The following is a 16911-nucleotide window of genomic DNA, read 5'->3' as shown; positions in this document are numbered from 1 at the left end:
CAAGAGAAAGAAAGTTTCCCTATCAAAAAAATGAATTATTTTAACCTCCTTCAAGTTGGATTAAGTAATCATTAGATTAAGGGATTACACAACTACACTTATTTCCTTACCAGTCAACTAACTAGTCAAGGAATTCATAATCCTTCAAAATCAAAAAACTTCATAAAATCAAGCAACCATCCCCAGGAAAAAAAGAAGGAGTGAAAGATACATTACCTGGAGGGATTGGGAGCAGCTCATCACTGTCCGTTTCTTGAGATGAAAGGTCAACGGATGACATATTCTCTGACAGGGTAGGGGTCACTGTTTGATCGGAGGGTGGGGTAGGTTGGGTGTTAGGAGGGGGTAGAGGAGAAAGGTGAGGAGGGGTCACTAGGGTGGGGTGGGGGTTGAGATAGAGGGTGGAGAATAAAGTGTTAACACACAGCATGCACACAGTCAATAGAATATAGAGGGTGCAAAAGTGTAAATTTAGAGATAGTAGTAAAGAAAGTATAATAGTGTAAATTTAAAGTAATACAAGAATGTAATAGAGCAAATATGTCAAATGGAAGAGTATTTTACATGATTTTTGACATTATATAAGATGGTTTTATTTTCAATATGTTTTGCATGAAAAGTGCAAATCACAGTTCTAATTTGAAAACGAACTATTGAAATTTGACAAATCAATCCAATATAATCAATATAGACCTACATGTATTCCCTTTGGCAGCAGCTGGTAGAAAGCATCGCTCAAAGTCTTTCTCGTTTGAATATTTGGGGAATCTTAATCAAAATACCTACCATTAAATTAGCTAGAGATGCATGATGAGAAATGAGATGCATAATGTAGAAACTGTAAATTTTGCTTTAAAAATATATAAAACAATAATTTTTTATTGAAAGTAGAGAGGTTGGTGAAGATTATTTTGTACTACACATTTGTGTGGATTTGCATGTATCTTTAGAATTGAAATATGTTTGCAGTAGAAAAGAAGTAAGAAAATAAGTTGAAACCCTTTACTGCATCTATTAAGACCACATACAGTGTACGATGGTTCATCAAAGCAAGAAGTTAAAGTCAACAAATATTTTTGCTCTGGGTTCCATGTTTTTTTTTCTTTGTCTTTATTTTAAAATTCTAATCGAGAGATATAGAAATAGGAAAATACCTGTACAATACAGATAAATCAGGATAGGTGCAAGTAAGTTGTACATGAAATCAAGGCACATCATTTGAGAATGCAAAGTGGATGTTGACAATACAGCACTGCACACTGTGTATACACTAATTTGTGTTGCAAAACCACTTTACAGAATTAACGACATGTAATACTCATGTATCAAGGTTTTTCATTTCTCATTTTATGCAATTTCTTTAATGTTGTTGTTTTTTGGTAAGCGATAAGTGGAAAGGACTTTGAAACTTGCTTTATATTTCTTCACAAGACTTGGAAAACTGAAATGCAAGATATTTCTATTCTTTGAATTCTTTAGTCTCTTCATGGCAGTAGTAATTGTTGTTTTTGATGATCTTGCAAGGGTTTGCAGACCCCAAATTGTGATAACTTGCAGCTATGTTGGCTTAGAAACATCATTAAGAATGTAATGATATTATACATGTATGAGCTAATGACCTTCTGGCTCCAAACACATGATACAGAAGTTTAAAACTCCTCTTACCTTTTCTCTTGGGTCTTGGTTTAGGAACAGAGATTGGGGTCCGTCCTTTCCACGTCCAGAACTCTGGCTTCTTGGTAACTCTTTTCCGAACCTCTTTGAGCTCTGACTTGGGTTGAGGGACCCGGTGCATGTGGGCAAAGAATCGAGGGCATGGGCCTACAGCGGCATCCTCAAATTCAGGCTATGGAACAAATGATTTTGTTTGTAATAAAATTGAGCTTTCACATATATGTGTACACAGATTAAACATGTTATTTGTTCAAATATATATATGATATACCGTAGTATTTTAGTTAGTTTTTTATTGATCCATTGCCTACTCGAGCTGCAGGGGGGTATTTCACAAAGACTAAGATCTACTTAAAGTTAGACTTGACAATGGCAGGCCATTCATGACACTAGTTGCTCTCACTATCATGATCTTTAAATAATATGTTTTCCTTTCAATAATGAATCATCAAAGAATACAAATTCTGTAGATTTGAGTTGATTAAGTCTTTGTGAAACACTTCCCTGGATGGTTCAAGTATAGTCATCAGGTCAAGCACTAAACAAGTCTCCTTCTTTAAAGTCCTATAATTTGATTCACAATGCCAAAAAAGTGTATATTACAACGTAGAGGCTTGAAAGTATATACATGTCTATATAAAGTCACGGTTTCTAAGCTGTACACTAAGTGATTAGGATAATTTACCAATGCATTTTTCTTTTTTTTCTCTTCTTCTTTTTTGTCCAATTATTTCTTCAAAGCATGGGAATATGCTAAAATAAGTTTCAAGTATTCAAGTACACTACCTACCCTTATGTCATATATGCCTCTGTTATGGAGAGAGAATGCACCTGCAAAGCTGATGTAGGCAAAGGCTGTACCCTGGAAACATACCATAAAATAAAGTAAATGAAGTAATTAATAATAATAATATCTTTTACTTTGAAGATGATGACATTGTAATTCATATATTGGGTATTCTTGTAAAAATTGAGGATAATCCAGGTATTTAATGCTTTTATAACTACTGGAAATGGGACAGAAGCCTTTATGCAACAATTATTAGGTTAAATTTGTCCGTCTCATTTGCATTCCAGTGGTTGAATTACACATCTACATTTGTAGACTTGTATGTTTCACTGATCTGTTATGCATACGCTACAGCTAAATTAATAAATGAAAAAATACATATATATACTAATAATAACGATATACAGAAGGCTTGCGGTTGCACCATGTGAGAGAGAGGGAGGATTGGGAAGTCCTGAAAAGGACTGTCGATAACCTTTCTTTCTTGGGTGTGTGTAGTCCTGATAAAGACTGTTGGTTATCTTTCTTAGCTTGGAGGGGACAGGTGGCGAGAGTGGCGATATTAACAATAATAATAATAATGATAATGATAAAAGCAATAATGATGATTATGATGATAAAAATATATGATTCAACTCAAGACATCTAATCTGTGTGTATTTGGTGGCTATTGACCTCTATAAGAGCCTTTATTGATTGTTGACTGAATAACGGTCAAGAATAAATAAATATACCCGTAACCAGAATCAATAATTCCATTGACTCTCTCCGCTCATGATCATGATCTACAGTTGTTAATGTATTCTGATTGGGGCTATAGTCTTGGGGCAGAAACAGATTTTCTTTTAATTTTTTGTTTAAAAAAAAATCATACAAGACTAGCTACCGGTAGTCATTATGAATAATCAGCTTTAATTTAAAATTTATTTCAAAAAAAAAACTGTGTTGCATATATGTTTTTGTTGTATATCCAAGTACTGTATATGTATCACAGGTATTTAAATTCATTTTTAGATACACAAGACTACACACACAGTTTCCAATGAAGGTCTAGATGCTAACCAATGAAATAAGTTGTTTTCTAACCTATTCAAAGACCAATATCCCACAATAATTCTAAGAAGGTGACAGACAATGACTTGTCAATATGGTCATTAAAAAACAGATCGCATATGTAGTATGTATGTGCATGTATAGGAATTCACATGTAGGCCCAGTTTGTCATTATAGATATCAATTAATATTCCAATTGGATAGTGATTTTATCAGTGTTTCGTTAAAAACTAGATGGACACTCGACCGCGCGCAGTCGAAAATGATGCCTCCGCCATGGAGCAATTTTACAAACCAAAACAGAAGCAAGTTATTTTTACATACATAATGAGTCCTGTGACCTTTGACCTTTGACCTTGGATCTTGTGACCCCAAAATCTAATCAGTTCATTGGCTCTGCAAGATATATACATGACCGAAGTTTGGCGGGAATTGATTAATGGGTTCTTGAGATAACGCAATCATGAGCTATTTTTGCATACATAATGAGTCCTGTAACCTTTGACCTTGGATCTCGTGATCCTAAAATCTAATTAGTTCATTGGCTCTGCAAGATATATACATGACCCAAGTTTGGCGGGAATCCATCAATTGGTTCTTGAGATAACGCGATCACAAGCTATTTTTGCATACATACATGTAATGAGTCCTGTGACCTTTGACCTTGGATCTCGCGACCTCAACATATAATCAGTTCATTGGCTTTGAAAGATACATACATGCCCCAAGTTTGGCGGGAATACATTAATGGGTTCTTGAGATAACGTGATCACAAGTTTTGTTTGCATACATAATGAGCACTGTGACCTTTGACCTTGGATCTCGAGGCCTAAAAATCTAATCAGTTCATTGGCACTGCAAGATACATAAGTGTACATGACCCAAGTTTGGCGGGAATCCATCTATTGGTTCTTGAGATAACGCGATCACGAGAACGGGACATACGGACAGACGGACGGACAACTCGAAAACATAATGCCTCCGGCTACTTTGTAGCGGAGGCATAAAATATACTCCTGGAAGAAAAGGCTGCTTGGCAATAATATTTTTTTTATATGTAAGGCTCAAAGAATTCGCAATAGTAATGTCTTCACGAGGACCTACATGGAAAATAGTTTAGATAATGGGCGTGTGAATTTAACCCTAAGGTTCTAAAAACAATTAATGACTACAATGGGCTTATCCAACATTAACCCTTGACTATTCTGTTGAATGTGAATGGAAACTAAGGTTTGTGAATATTAATGCAAATACGTTAAGTACAGTACATGTAGTTTAGAAGATAAGGTCTGTTTTTTAAAATTGAAGGTTCTTAAAACAAAATATCAAAGGAGAATTAATTGACTTGATTCACATTTCTCCAAAAGTTCTAACAGCCATGACAGTGCCATGACAGTACCGATGAGCTGTGACAAACTATAGTCTAGAAGCCATATGCCACCAGCGTGCATAGCAACACGCCGCAAAGCCATTCATTGACTGTACAACCTGTTTAGTGTCTGTGAACCATGTAAAAATAGGGAGTCTGAATGAGACCAAGGCAATCACAATTGGCCGTTGCTATTGTTGAACCGCAATAGTTGGATCAATATATGCTCAGTCTAGCATTCCGGTCCCTTCCCTGTATCTTTTGAATACAGTAAATGTATAAGACTATAGTCTTTAGGTTTGCAATGGAATCTTTGTTCCTTTTGAATTGTTGACGGAAATTTCTGGGACTGTGTAAATACAAACATGCAAATCCCTTGTAAAATCAATATAATCCCTTAGCACATGTACATGTACCGGTACATTAAGAAACATTTACATTGTAATTATTGTACTGATCAAGGATAATATGACATAGGTGTAAAACATTTGGTCCTTTAACAGTATCATAAATACTGCCCAATTTACATGTACATTTACAAGCCAACTACTGTACATGTACATGTTTTAACAGGAAAGTTTTTAGGTTTTCGGTCAACATGATCACATTAATTACTAAAAGTTTTCAACATTTATTTATTTTACGTTATTATCTCTTATACACTGTATGATCCATTATGCTGAACAAAAAACTGTTCTTAAACTAATTTAAATTCAAAGATGAAATCAAATTGTTAATCAGAAAACATTATGTCCTGTATTCTACAAAACGTATCATACAATCACTTTTTTAATCTCTCAATTCACCTACATGTACATGTATATCTCCTATGAGCCTTTGAGGCATAGGTATTTTCAAGTTTTCAAGTTTTATTTTAATTCAAATCCATAAAAAACACATAAGATTCAGATTATATATAGAAAACAGAGATCACACACAAAATGGAAACATGTCTACAAATATACTAGAATTATACAAAGTTAATCAGCAATAGAAATGGACTGAGGAAACTGCAAATAAAACCGTAAGGTTCTGTCGAGGCAGTCCCTGTTATATTAATAGATACAGTTCCAACAACTGCCTATTAAAGATATAAAGTAAAGCTAGAAGTACGATTACTATGTACATGTAACTTGCTAAAAGCCATTAGGCCTAAAATAAAAACTTTTTTTTTATTAATGAATAAATAAATATTTATTTTGTTTGTTTAACTGGCAAATAAATGCATAAAATCAAATTATTCCAAAATTCTCACTCGTGCAAACCATGGATAATTATGGGGAGAAATAGATATCAATGGAATGATGATGCTGAAAGACATGTATTAAAGCATTAAAAACTGAGAAATATCAGCTAAAAGAGGGCAGGAAAAAATGAAAACAAAAACAAAAACCTTCAAATCTGAAAAATATCGGCCCAAGAGGGCGACAAAAAAAGTTTTTAAAAAAATAAAAATTTCTGACCGACCGACACATGTTTTGGCACTCAAAGGGCAATACAACAAGTTTTTATTTTAGGCCTTACCTGTGAGCTAGAGACCCATGCTTGCAGATACTCATTCCATATTGGAGCATCTAGTAGTTCTGCATTGGCGGTGAGACTGGTCTCCCCCATGGTCTTCAGAGGTGGTAGCTGGGTATAAGAAGGGTTCACTTTGACCCGCCGTGCCTCCCGGCTCAGCGGATCCGCTGTGCTGTTGTAAGGTGTACTTGAGTTGAAAGCTTCGGAGAAGATAAGTGGGAGGGCATCTTGGCTCTGGGATCGGCGTCTCTCCCGATAGGCGAGCGGCAAGGAAGAGCTGTTTTTTATCTATAGAAATTGATGAGAGTCAAACATAAATTTATCCCATTGGTATACCAGTATGTACATAATATAGAACATTCTACTTTTTTTTCCAAGACCCATTTTGTTATTTTCTACTTTAAGACTCTCAAAACAACTTTCTATATATAAATAATTCTATATCTGGTCAGGAAATCCATTTGTCAATAATTTTTTTTTCACAAAATTGCTGAACATTACTGTTTGACTTAAAACTCTCCACAAATAATTCTATAGGGTTGATCAGTACTCCAAGGGCCTGATTTTCTAAACCATCTTACATGTAAGTCTAACTTCTCGACTAAATCAGCGTTAGTAAGTTACTTCAGGGAAAAAATTACTTTAAAAAAATTGGGGGCTACTTTTCAAGCTTGCATGCATGAAAATAACACTCTTTAATTTGTTTTGCATTGAACTCTATGCAAAATTTGGGGGCTCTTTCAAGACTTTCGGGGCTCTTTTGGGCATTTCGGGGGCTAATTCGCCCCGAGCCCCCGTATATATTTTTTCCCTGAGTTACTTGGCAGTTGTCCACTACGTATTTCACCAAGCCCTCTTTGCCAAGATCAAGGACAACATCCTGACTAAGTAGTTATGACGCCTCTGACACCGTCATAGATCTCTGTCATAACTTTGTGTACTTGATGGACAGCGCCATCACATGTCATTTATTGGAAAGACTATGACTGTCAAAAAAGGACAAGAAATCCTTCAGCTACATGTATGATCTTTCTACATGTACACAATTACAGAGAGTAAGATCCTTATTTATATTTGAAAATGCTATAAAAATATGCCATGTTTATATTTGAGGCTTTTTCCTCTTGACTTACAATGTAACTAATTATACAAAATTACTTCCACATTGTAAAATCCTTGAAGGGATGGGTAATCTGCTATGGCAGGCCAGCCATGGTCAGAAGTATATTCTCTAGTTTTCAGGATTCTATCTCCTAATACATTTACTTGTGTAAACTGAATATTTTAAAACATGTGTTTTAATATTTGGAATCTTGAAGTTTTGTCATTTTTATATTTTTTTAAAGCCTATAACATTGGACAAAACTTTCAAAGCAATTGTATTTTTGCTAAGAATAATATTAAGGGTGTATTTTAATAAACAATAAAATGAAAAAATCCTGGGGTTTACCCATCTCAAAAACAAAACTGATTCAGCGGTCACTAAAAGAAATACTCACACTTGTATTTTACAAGTAATTATATGGTATAATGATATAATCTAAACAAATTTTTTAGTATCTTGGATCTCTTATTCCCTGGTACTAATTTCAACCTTTTTTATTCCTAATTTATAAAATTATTGCAGTTTTCACTTTTGTTTATCCTGTGGAAGTGCGACTGAGGCTACATGTATGCATTGGCTTCTCTCCTCGCCGATAGTATCGATTTCACAAGATTTCTAGCTAGTAAGCTCTTTATGAAACTGGTTAGGAAGATTAGATACATCTTCGTAGTAATTACTTCGTAGTTGGCGAATAAGTTACGACTGTCTTGTCGTTAGTATCAAGAAAGCCCCGGACTACTATCAGCCTTGCCCTTTCAATGTATAAATCACAACACGACACATGCAATTGACATTTCATAGATAATATTGCTTTTAAAAAATACTATAAGCCTTTTGGCTTTGTATGTTAGCCTTCTGGTTTGGCCCCGGCCCCCCCACTCAGTGTTATTTAGGGTACGCATATGCTCGTTCCCACTTTTTGAAATCACCCCCTATCTGAGGACTACCAACATTTCCGAACCCCCCTTTCGCGGGCTTTTCGCTAGCTTTTCCTGCCTTGGAGACCCCCCTAAATTAGGAAAAATGCTCAATGTACCCCCCTAAATTCGGAATAATTTCTCAGGAGTCCAATAGATGAGAGAAAAAAAGAAAAAACACCCCCTTTTTAAAGAAATCTCCGGGTGAAAAGTCAAATACACCCCTTTTTTTACAATTCTCGGGCCGGACTTTGTCGCACGAAAAGTACCCCTTTACCGGACATTTTGGCAACACGCATGCGGTCATTTCGAAACCTGAGTGGGGGGGCCGGGGGTTTGGCAAGAAATTTGTGTAATTTCCCATTGAGTCTATATAATTTCTTACCCTTCCATTGGCATAACAGCCCATAAAACAATATGAGGTAATTGATCACAGCTTCATTTTTCTGTAAGTGACAAATTCATTTGGCAATCGCGCATTGCAGGGTGATAATTTGCAACTTAAAGTGCAATTACGAAAAATAACTCAAGGTCAACGCCTAATTGTGAAGAACAAAATCTGATTAAGCAGTATTAATGATTAAAATAATTACGCCAAGCGTTTTGCCTTAATTGTTCAATATAATTCTCTTTAAAGTTCAAATATTATTTTTTTTAAATCTCTTTTAATCTTATTTAGATTCAAGATATCTTTGTTTATAAATACTTTAATCCATTGCTTGTGCTTTTCTTATAGGCTATTCATGCATACCTGAGTTGCATAGGAGTCATCTTTGGAGGTGAGCAGGCCCTGTCTCTGGCCAGGGGGAAGTGCAGACGAATGCCCCTGGCCTGCTTGGGCGCTACGTGTTCGAGCACATCTCGGCGAGTTGGGAAGAGAAGAGAAGGCGTGCCGCGACGAAGGATCGGGATTCCCACGGCGTCGACGCCCGAGATCCGGCGGCAAGCGGTACCGAAAACCTGGCGGTTCTTCTTGGTCATAATTGACCATACAAAGTGTTGGTAGCTGTGCCATTACGACACGTTTTTGTTCACTTTCCTACATGATTCTGACATTTTCCCTTTGAATTGATGTAATACCGATGTTAAACTTGTATCCTGCATAGTAGTGCTGCAATTTCAGTACTGAAAAATAAATAGTACACGCGCAAATACGTGAAATGCTCCAGGTATACAATTCCCTTCGCAGGGTTCGCTGTGTACAAAACAGCCTTTGTTAGCGGACAGTTCCATTCCGCGAAGAGGGGTTACATATTATCAATTGAAATAAAAAATAATTATAGTTCTGAATTTCTTGAAATTTGACCATTTAAACATTGCACAACTCTTCATGTCACTTTTAATTGTTTGAAAAAATCTATAATTGATATTTTATTAAGGTTTAGTTGGCTTCATATAACCTTATACATCCTTATTGATCTGTTAAATATCCCTGGTTACGGTGAATCGATTCGTCCGATCGATACACCTGTCATATTGTTTGAAAACTTTGCTTGCTTTTGTTGTTATACGGTTTATGGTGGCGCTCTGACTTTTTGAATGAACTGTCTTCCTCTCTTTTGACTTTCGTGTGCAGCCAATAGTCAGACGGGTCTACTAACAAATTAAAATATATTGCAGACTTTTTTAAACAAAAGTTGTTCTAGACCACGGAAATCTCACCCGAGGCTTTCCGGCAGGGGCGTCAAACGGGGGTAAGGTGTGACGCCTCCACCCCACTGATCTCTACGGAAAAATCCGTAGAGATCAGTGCTCCACCCCCACCTGTCAGGATATTGTCGGTAAAATTGCGCTGCCGTCGGGGAAAAGAGAAAAGGGAGAGAGAAAAAAAGAGAGGGAAAGGGAAAGAAGAAAAAAAAGAAAAGGAAAAGAAAGGGAAAAAAGGAAAAGAAATGAAAGAAAGGAAAAGAAAGCAAAGAAAGCAAGAGAAAGCAAAAATGAAAAGAAAGGAAAGAAAAGAGAAAAAAGAAAAAGAGGGTGAAGAGGAAAGAAAGCAAAAGAAAGAAAAGGAGAAAATGATTTTATTTTTTTTAAAGACAAAAGGAAGCAAGGGCGCTCGAAAATTCGAAAAATTGCAACCCCCCCCCCCCCCCTTGACCGCCAGGGGGGTCCATCGCCCCAAAAAAGTAAAATTAGCGGGTTTTTTTCCCAGGATCCGCCACGGGGGGGGGGGGGTGGAGTTGTCTCGTACACTGGGAGCAAGAAAGACATGCATAAATACGTTGCTGTGTCGGGTCAGCTGTGTCGGTATTCTTGCTCGATCCTCGTGTACTATAATATAAATGCGGAAGTTTAAAGTCGGTGAGATGTATAAAGTTGGTTGGCCGACGATGTTTTTTTCCCCTACGAACTGTGACTTTTAATCCGCTGTGACGACATCGAGGGAGACTGTATTTTCTCGAAGTTTCACTTTCCTATAATATCAGCTAAAGAAATCAGAGGTTTAAATTTTTCAGTTAAACTAAATTCAAACAAGGGTCAAGAACGGTACAACGAATCTTCATTTTTCTCTTATATTTTAAAGCCTTACTGTCCTACTTTTAGCTACTTGCTCCCTCTAGATAGAAAACGACCCCAATCGGTGCCTGTTGGTCCCCCATGATCCTCTTTGCTTATGTTAGTTGAGAGCTGAGTTGATGAGATAGCCACCGGTTAGTGACCTGGCTGGGTGGTCTAATCCCTTCTGGCCCAGTAGTATTGACGGTCTTTAATGAAACGCCAAAGCTTCCGCGCATCGCGCTGGAGGGGAAACTCCATTTAGACAAGGATTAGAACGGTATAACCAATCGTCTGCTTTCTCTAATAATTTAAGAAAACATCAAGACCTCCGCGATTCGCGCGGGAGGGGGAAATTGGATTCAGATAAGGATTAAGAGTCGAGAACAGTACAACAGATCGTCTGCTTTCTCTAATGATTTAAGGAAACGTCAGAGCTTCCGCGCTTCGCGCGATAAAGGGAATCTGAATTCAGACATTAGTAGGGCTAATTAAGAGTCGAAAACGGTACAACGAATCGTTTTCATTCTCTAATAATTTAATGAAACGTCTAATCTTCCGCGCTTCGCGCAGGAGGGGGGGGGGGGGGGGGGGACTGAATTCAGAAATGGATTAAGAGTTGAGAACAGCCAAGGTCGAAAATCCCATAGAGACCAATAGAGACCATGAGAAAAAATTCTATTGGTCTATAATGGCTTCTATTGGACCCATAGAATTGAATCCAAAAGAGACCAATCAAACCATCAGAAACCCATATAAACCCAATAGAAACCAACAAGACCAATAGAAACCAATAGGACCAGTAGAAACCAATAATACCAATATAAACCAATAGAACAGATAGGACAATATAGGACCAATATAGAAAACCAATGAGACCAATTAGAACCCAATGGGACTAGAAACCATTATGACCAATAGAATTAAGAAACATAGAAACCAATAGAAACCAACAGCTAAATCTATCTAATGCATATTCATGATTACTTTTAAAGTTATCATGATTAAGTTGCTTAACAAATTATACGTTTTCACAGAAAAATACATTTATTATAATTTGTTAAGCAACTTAATATGACAATGCACATCAGTTTTGTGATTTGTATTTTCTTTCGGCAATTAATGACCAATAGATTACTTGTCTGATCATGTTACAATTACATTCACGTTTTAGCAATAGATAGATTGATTATAATGATTACTAACCAAGAAACAACATGTATGCAGGAAGCTATGACCAATGCAACTTTCTATTAGTCATCAAATGCGTTTTCCGTTCTCGGATAGCTCTACTGAAGACATGGCCATTTTAACCAGCGAAATCGACCAAGGAAATCATGAGTTAGAGCGAATGAAAGATTTTTTCATAATCATGATTTTCTCATCTAATTATTGACATTTTCCGAAAATTTCCGAAATTTGTACATAGCTAGGAAGGTAGTCCAAAGGTTTATCTTCCTAAAGAACTAAATGAAATTGTGTTATATGTTTGCGCATTTATTGATTTAGGGCTAGAAGTTGTCAAGTTAGCACCACTATTCACCCAAAGTACGAGCCGGCAAAGCAAAAACCGCCGTGCTCGCTGGGCTGGGCTGTGTGTGGAAAGGGAGGACTTAGTGCTACTAGGGAGCTGTAAGGGATTAAGGGGATTACGGTAGGGGAAACAAAAGACGCGCGGTACCACGGATGACTTCAAAGGAGCCTCTTGGACGGGATCTCCATTCATTACAGCTTCCTGATGTATGTTTATTAAATGGAGTAGTACAAGCCTTTAGATACATAAAGGATATTCTTAAACTCACTTCAAGTGATCTATGTGAGTGTTAATGCAATTGAGATTAGAATATACCTTTTTGGTGAACAGTTGCTAAAATCGAATTTTGATTTATCATTATTGATTTAATAATAGAAGCCAATAGACTATTCAACCATAAAAAAACCAATAGGCCTATTGGTTTCGATAGGGAATTCAGAAAATGGGACCATTAGAAACCCATAGAAAGATCTCCAATGGACCAACAGGAACCCATAGAAAATATCTAATGGACCAACAGAAACCCATAGAAGACGTGGGTGGATGTTGGTCCAATAGAAGCTTTCTGTTGGTCCATCTGCATTTTTTTCTGTGGGTTGGTGTTGGTCCAATAAATATTTTCTATTGGTTTCTGTTGGTCCAATATTTCACTTTCCCTATTGAAACCAATATACACCAATATCTCTAATTGTTTCTGATGGTCCATTAGGCTATTGGATCCTATCGGAATTTCGATCTGGGAGTACAGCGAATCGCCGGCTTTCTCTCATATGTATTCAGTCCACCCCCCCCCCCCTACCTCCCGCGGGAAGCGCGGAAGCTTAGACGTTTCATTAACTTATTATAGAAAGAAGACGATTTGAAGTACCGTTCTCGACTCTTAACCCTAATTGTCTGAATTCAGAATTCAGTTTCCCCCATCCCGCGCAAAATGCGGCAGCTTTGACGTTTCATTAAATTATTATAGACAGAAGACGATTTGTTGTACCGTTCTCGACTCTTAACCCTTATCGTCTGAATTCAGTTCCCCCTCCCGCGCGAAGCGAGGAAGCTTTGACGTTTCATTGAATTATGAGAAAAAGAAGACGGTTCGTTGTAGTGTTTGAAGCTTCTTTTTTTTCATCACCAACTCGATCTGTACAATGAAATCAGCAGCAGCACATTTGTCTATATGATGTGTGAGCTTTGTTACTCTTTTTATAGACGAATGTCTCTAGAGGATTACTCTTTAAATTCCCTCATATTCAAAACGTAACAAGAAACATCTTAAGTGTTTGAACCAAACTTTCATGCCGCATGTTTGAGTAGTCTCAAATAGTTATAAACATTTTCTGTTTACAGTGCATGTTACTTCAAGGAGACCGAGTCGAGTTCTTATCAATGTGTTGATTCCAAAACCTCACAAATCACAGCATACGTCCATTGTTACGTGCTACAAAGTAAACCTTTTAAAATCAGTTTCGGCCAGAGAGCTCCTTTCTCAAACGCGTTTCCAAATGACCTTACCTCATTACGCAAAAAAAACGCGCTCGCTGAGCATTAGGGTTGCCTCAACAGGCTATTTAAAGAGACATTCCACTTAAAAATTACCCACATACAGCAGTAAAAGGACTTCAAATACCTTTTAAGAAATTGCTGCAGTAGCAAAACCATACAGCCGGCAAAGGACTTAAAGTTATATCTTAAGCAATAGCGAAATCATACAACCGTCAAAGGACTCAAAAATAACTTTTCAGCAATTGCTGCAATAGCAAAATCATACGGCCTCAAAGGACTTAAAGATATACTTTAAGCAAATTGCTGCAATAGCAAAATTATACGCCCGTTAAATGACTTAAAGATAATATTTGAAGCAGTTGCTGCAATAGCAAAATCAAACAGCCGTCAACAGAATTGTTTTAAAATTTATGTTGCGATAACCAAATCGCATTACAGTGTGACTTTTATAACATGGATAACGGTACAGAAGTTGCAACGAATGAAGGATCTAACCAGCTCTCCACAACGATTGTATACACTACGTTTGGTGTATTCGGTATCGCCGGAAACGGCCTCGTGCTCCTTGTCATCTTCCTAGTCGATGATCTCAACAGTGTTACCAATCTTTTCATCGCCAACCAATCCCTGATCGACTTCTTAACATCGGTTTTCATCATCGCTTTATATGTCGTTCCACTGCCGCCAATACCGATAGATCGACCAACTCTTGCCCGATTCCTCTGCCGTTTCTGGTACACTGGCTATCCCTTTTGGTCTCTGATAGTTGCCAGTTCTCTAAACCTCACCCTAATGACACTTGAGCGTTTTTGTGCGGTTTTCTTCCCCATCCGCTTCCGGAGTCAGCCTAACTCCAGATGCATGAAGCTCATAGCAACTCTCCCATGGGCTATCGGATTCCTGTTTCAGCTCTCGTCGGGCTTCTTTGCCCATCTCGAGGACAACAGATGTATCTTCACATTTTTCTCTAACCCCCTCTTCAGGAGAGTGTTTCAACCTGTAGCCATCTTTCTGGAATTCATCTTGCCTGTACTTGTGATGCTCATCGTGTACACATCTATCGTCATAAAGCTACGAAGCGACGGAATGCGCGCATTTGATTCTCCACGACTTCGAACAAGAGTTGGTGCAGCATCAAGGCCCCAACAAGCCATTGATTACCGAAGTCGTGCTCGACGAAACACCATAAAAACGATGTTGATCGTGTCACTCTTTTTCATCGTATGTTGGTCCTTGAATCAGGTGTTATTTATCGTGTTCAGTTGCTGTGGCGGAGGAGTGGACCTCAACAGCTTGCTATATCAAATATCTGTTTTCATGGGGTTCGGTAACATGTGGATTAATCCTTTCATCTATTCGTTTCAGTACCGTTGGTTCCAGAAAGGTCTGAGGAAGGTCTTCTGCAAGAAGACAAGGAGCCGCCATAGCAAGGAGATGCCAACAATATCTACAGCTAAGACAGGTTCAAATGAAACGGTGTCTGTTTAAAGATAAGGATGAAGTTCTGATCATGCGATTGAATTTAACCGTCTTTGGGGGTGTTTCACAAGGATCCTAAGTCGAACTTAACTCTCAGTTTGACTTAAACATTAGGGGGAGCCATTTGTAGCCTTTAAATAGAATATATATCTTAGACTTTGCATAAATTCCACATTAAAAACATGCACGAAATCTCTTTGACGATAGAAAATATGAATGATTTGAATCAACATTGTATGCCTTTTAGAATAAGGATCTTTGTGAAACCCCCCACTGGACTATGCACCACATGAGAATGTGCTACATAGTAAGGTGTTTGGAATCATTAATATTATTATTATTATTAAAATGAGACGAACTACCCAAACAGGTTTGTTAAAAGTCTGGTCCGAACACATCCTCATCTATTCTTGTCATATTTCGATTGATGGCAAACCAATTGAACAGCAGTTCTTTTCAGGAGACACTTTTTCTAGGATATTCTTCCACACTAACATGAAAGGAATGAAAAAGCTCAGATATTGTTCATTATATCTCTGTCTCAGAACTCAACCTTCTCTTTAAAGGTCCTTAACACTTTTCTACAGATTTGAATATGTCTTCAGCAATTGAGATTTTCCGACGGCCAAGTTTTGTACTACCATGATTATCCACCGGCACCGCGTCGTATGGGATATGATAACTTAATAACGACGTAAGAACGCAATAGTGACGTACAGTGGTCTTTTGCAGAAGGTTTTAACATTTCCAAAAATTCGGGAGTCCCCGTTGCGTTGTTCGCTGACCAGTGCCGAAAAATGAGGACGTATTGTAGACCAAGATAGTATAACAAGGTTTTTATAGAAGGAATTGTATGACGTTAAACTTGCTCCAAAAAACTTGCTATTTTTGCCATTTTGTCAACAAATATAATCAAATGCGATTTTTTTTTTGTTGATCAGTACTTATTTAAGGGAGAGAGATATGGTGCCATTCTATAAAAGCCTTTTAGGCCTACGTTTCACCGATTTTAACAATTCAAAATTGCATATCAAGTCAAATAAAGTGTCGGTTTAAACTTTAATTTCTGTTTGTCATAATAACGCTCTTCATCATTTATTACGTTGTATTATCCATGGATTATTAAAAATAGGCGATAATTTGATTCAAACAAATTGTATGGATACGTGTTAAATGTCCATCGTTCCGGCTTATAAATTTGCAATAAAATTTCATTCAGATTTTAAAAGCTTATGTTACAAAAGAAAGGCTGACACAGCATGAACTGAAAATTTTTGCCGCAGTCTGTGCTTCAACTTGAAAAAATATTCTTCACAACTTTCAACATTTCAGCAAATGAGTTTATTGGAAAACTATGCTCTCATTTTTGTGATCGAGATACTGTTGCACAAAATAATATTTTTATTTTATATAAATCTTGATGTGGGATGAGATTCTGTAAACATTTGTTGGGAGAAAGGGTGCGAAACACTTTTC

At 37.2% G+C, this 16911-nt stretch overlaps 2 protein-coding genes across 15 annotated transcripts in view; one reads left to right on the top strand and one right to left on the bottom strand.

Moving 5' to 3' along the window:
* The window catches only part of LOC115918038 (formin-like protein 7), a 31589-nt gene extending 21955 nt beyond the window's left edge, over positions 1-9634 (bottom strand). For 11 of the 14 annotated variants that reach the window (XM_030987869.1, XM_030987867.1, XM_030987871.1 and 8 more), the window contains exons 1-5: positions 9181-9634; positions 6411-6695; positions 2465-2536; positions 1666-1846; positions 217-372 (exon numbers count right to left, since the gene is read on the bottom strand). In XM_030987869.1, coding sequence (XP_030843729.1) covers positions 217-372; positions 1666-1846; positions 2465-2536; positions 6411-6695; positions 9181-9444 — 958 coding nt within the window. In that variant the 5' untranslated portion in view covers positions 9445-9634. The remainder of the gene's footprint in view (positions 1-216; positions 373-1665; positions 1847-2464; positions 2537-6410; positions 6696-9180) is intronic. The other 3 variants (XM_030987878.1, XM_030987879.1, XM_030987880.1) reach the window with 1 other exon arrangement.
* A 4775-nt stretch (positions 9635-14409) lies between these two features.
* LOC579613 (somatostatin receptor type 5-like) lies at positions 14410-15444 on the top strand. The gene has a single exon (XM_779718.2). It carries the CDS (start codon positions 14410-14412, stop codon positions 15442-15444), a length of 1035 nt encoding a protein of 344 aa, XP_784811.2.
* Positions 15445-16911: the final 1467 nt, after the last annotated feature.

The sequence above is a fragment of the Strongylocentrotus purpuratus genome, unplaced genomic scaffold, assembly GCF_000002235.5.
Source record: "Strongylocentrotus purpuratus isolate Spur 01 unplaced genomic scaffold, Spur_5.0 spur5_scaffold_17, whole genome shotgun sequence".
NCBI classification, from domain to species: Eukaryota; Metazoa; Echinodermata; class Echinoidea; order Camarodonta; family Strongylocentrotidae; genus Strongylocentrotus; species Strongylocentrotus purpuratus.
This window is presented reverse-complemented; position numbering and strand designations above follow the sequence as displayed.

What these genes read in the sequence shown, in the direction of transcription:
- LOC579613 (XM_779718.2), top strand. Translation starts at nt 14,410, where the DNA reads ATGGATAACGGTACAGAAGTTGCAACGAATGAAGGATCTAACCAGCTC.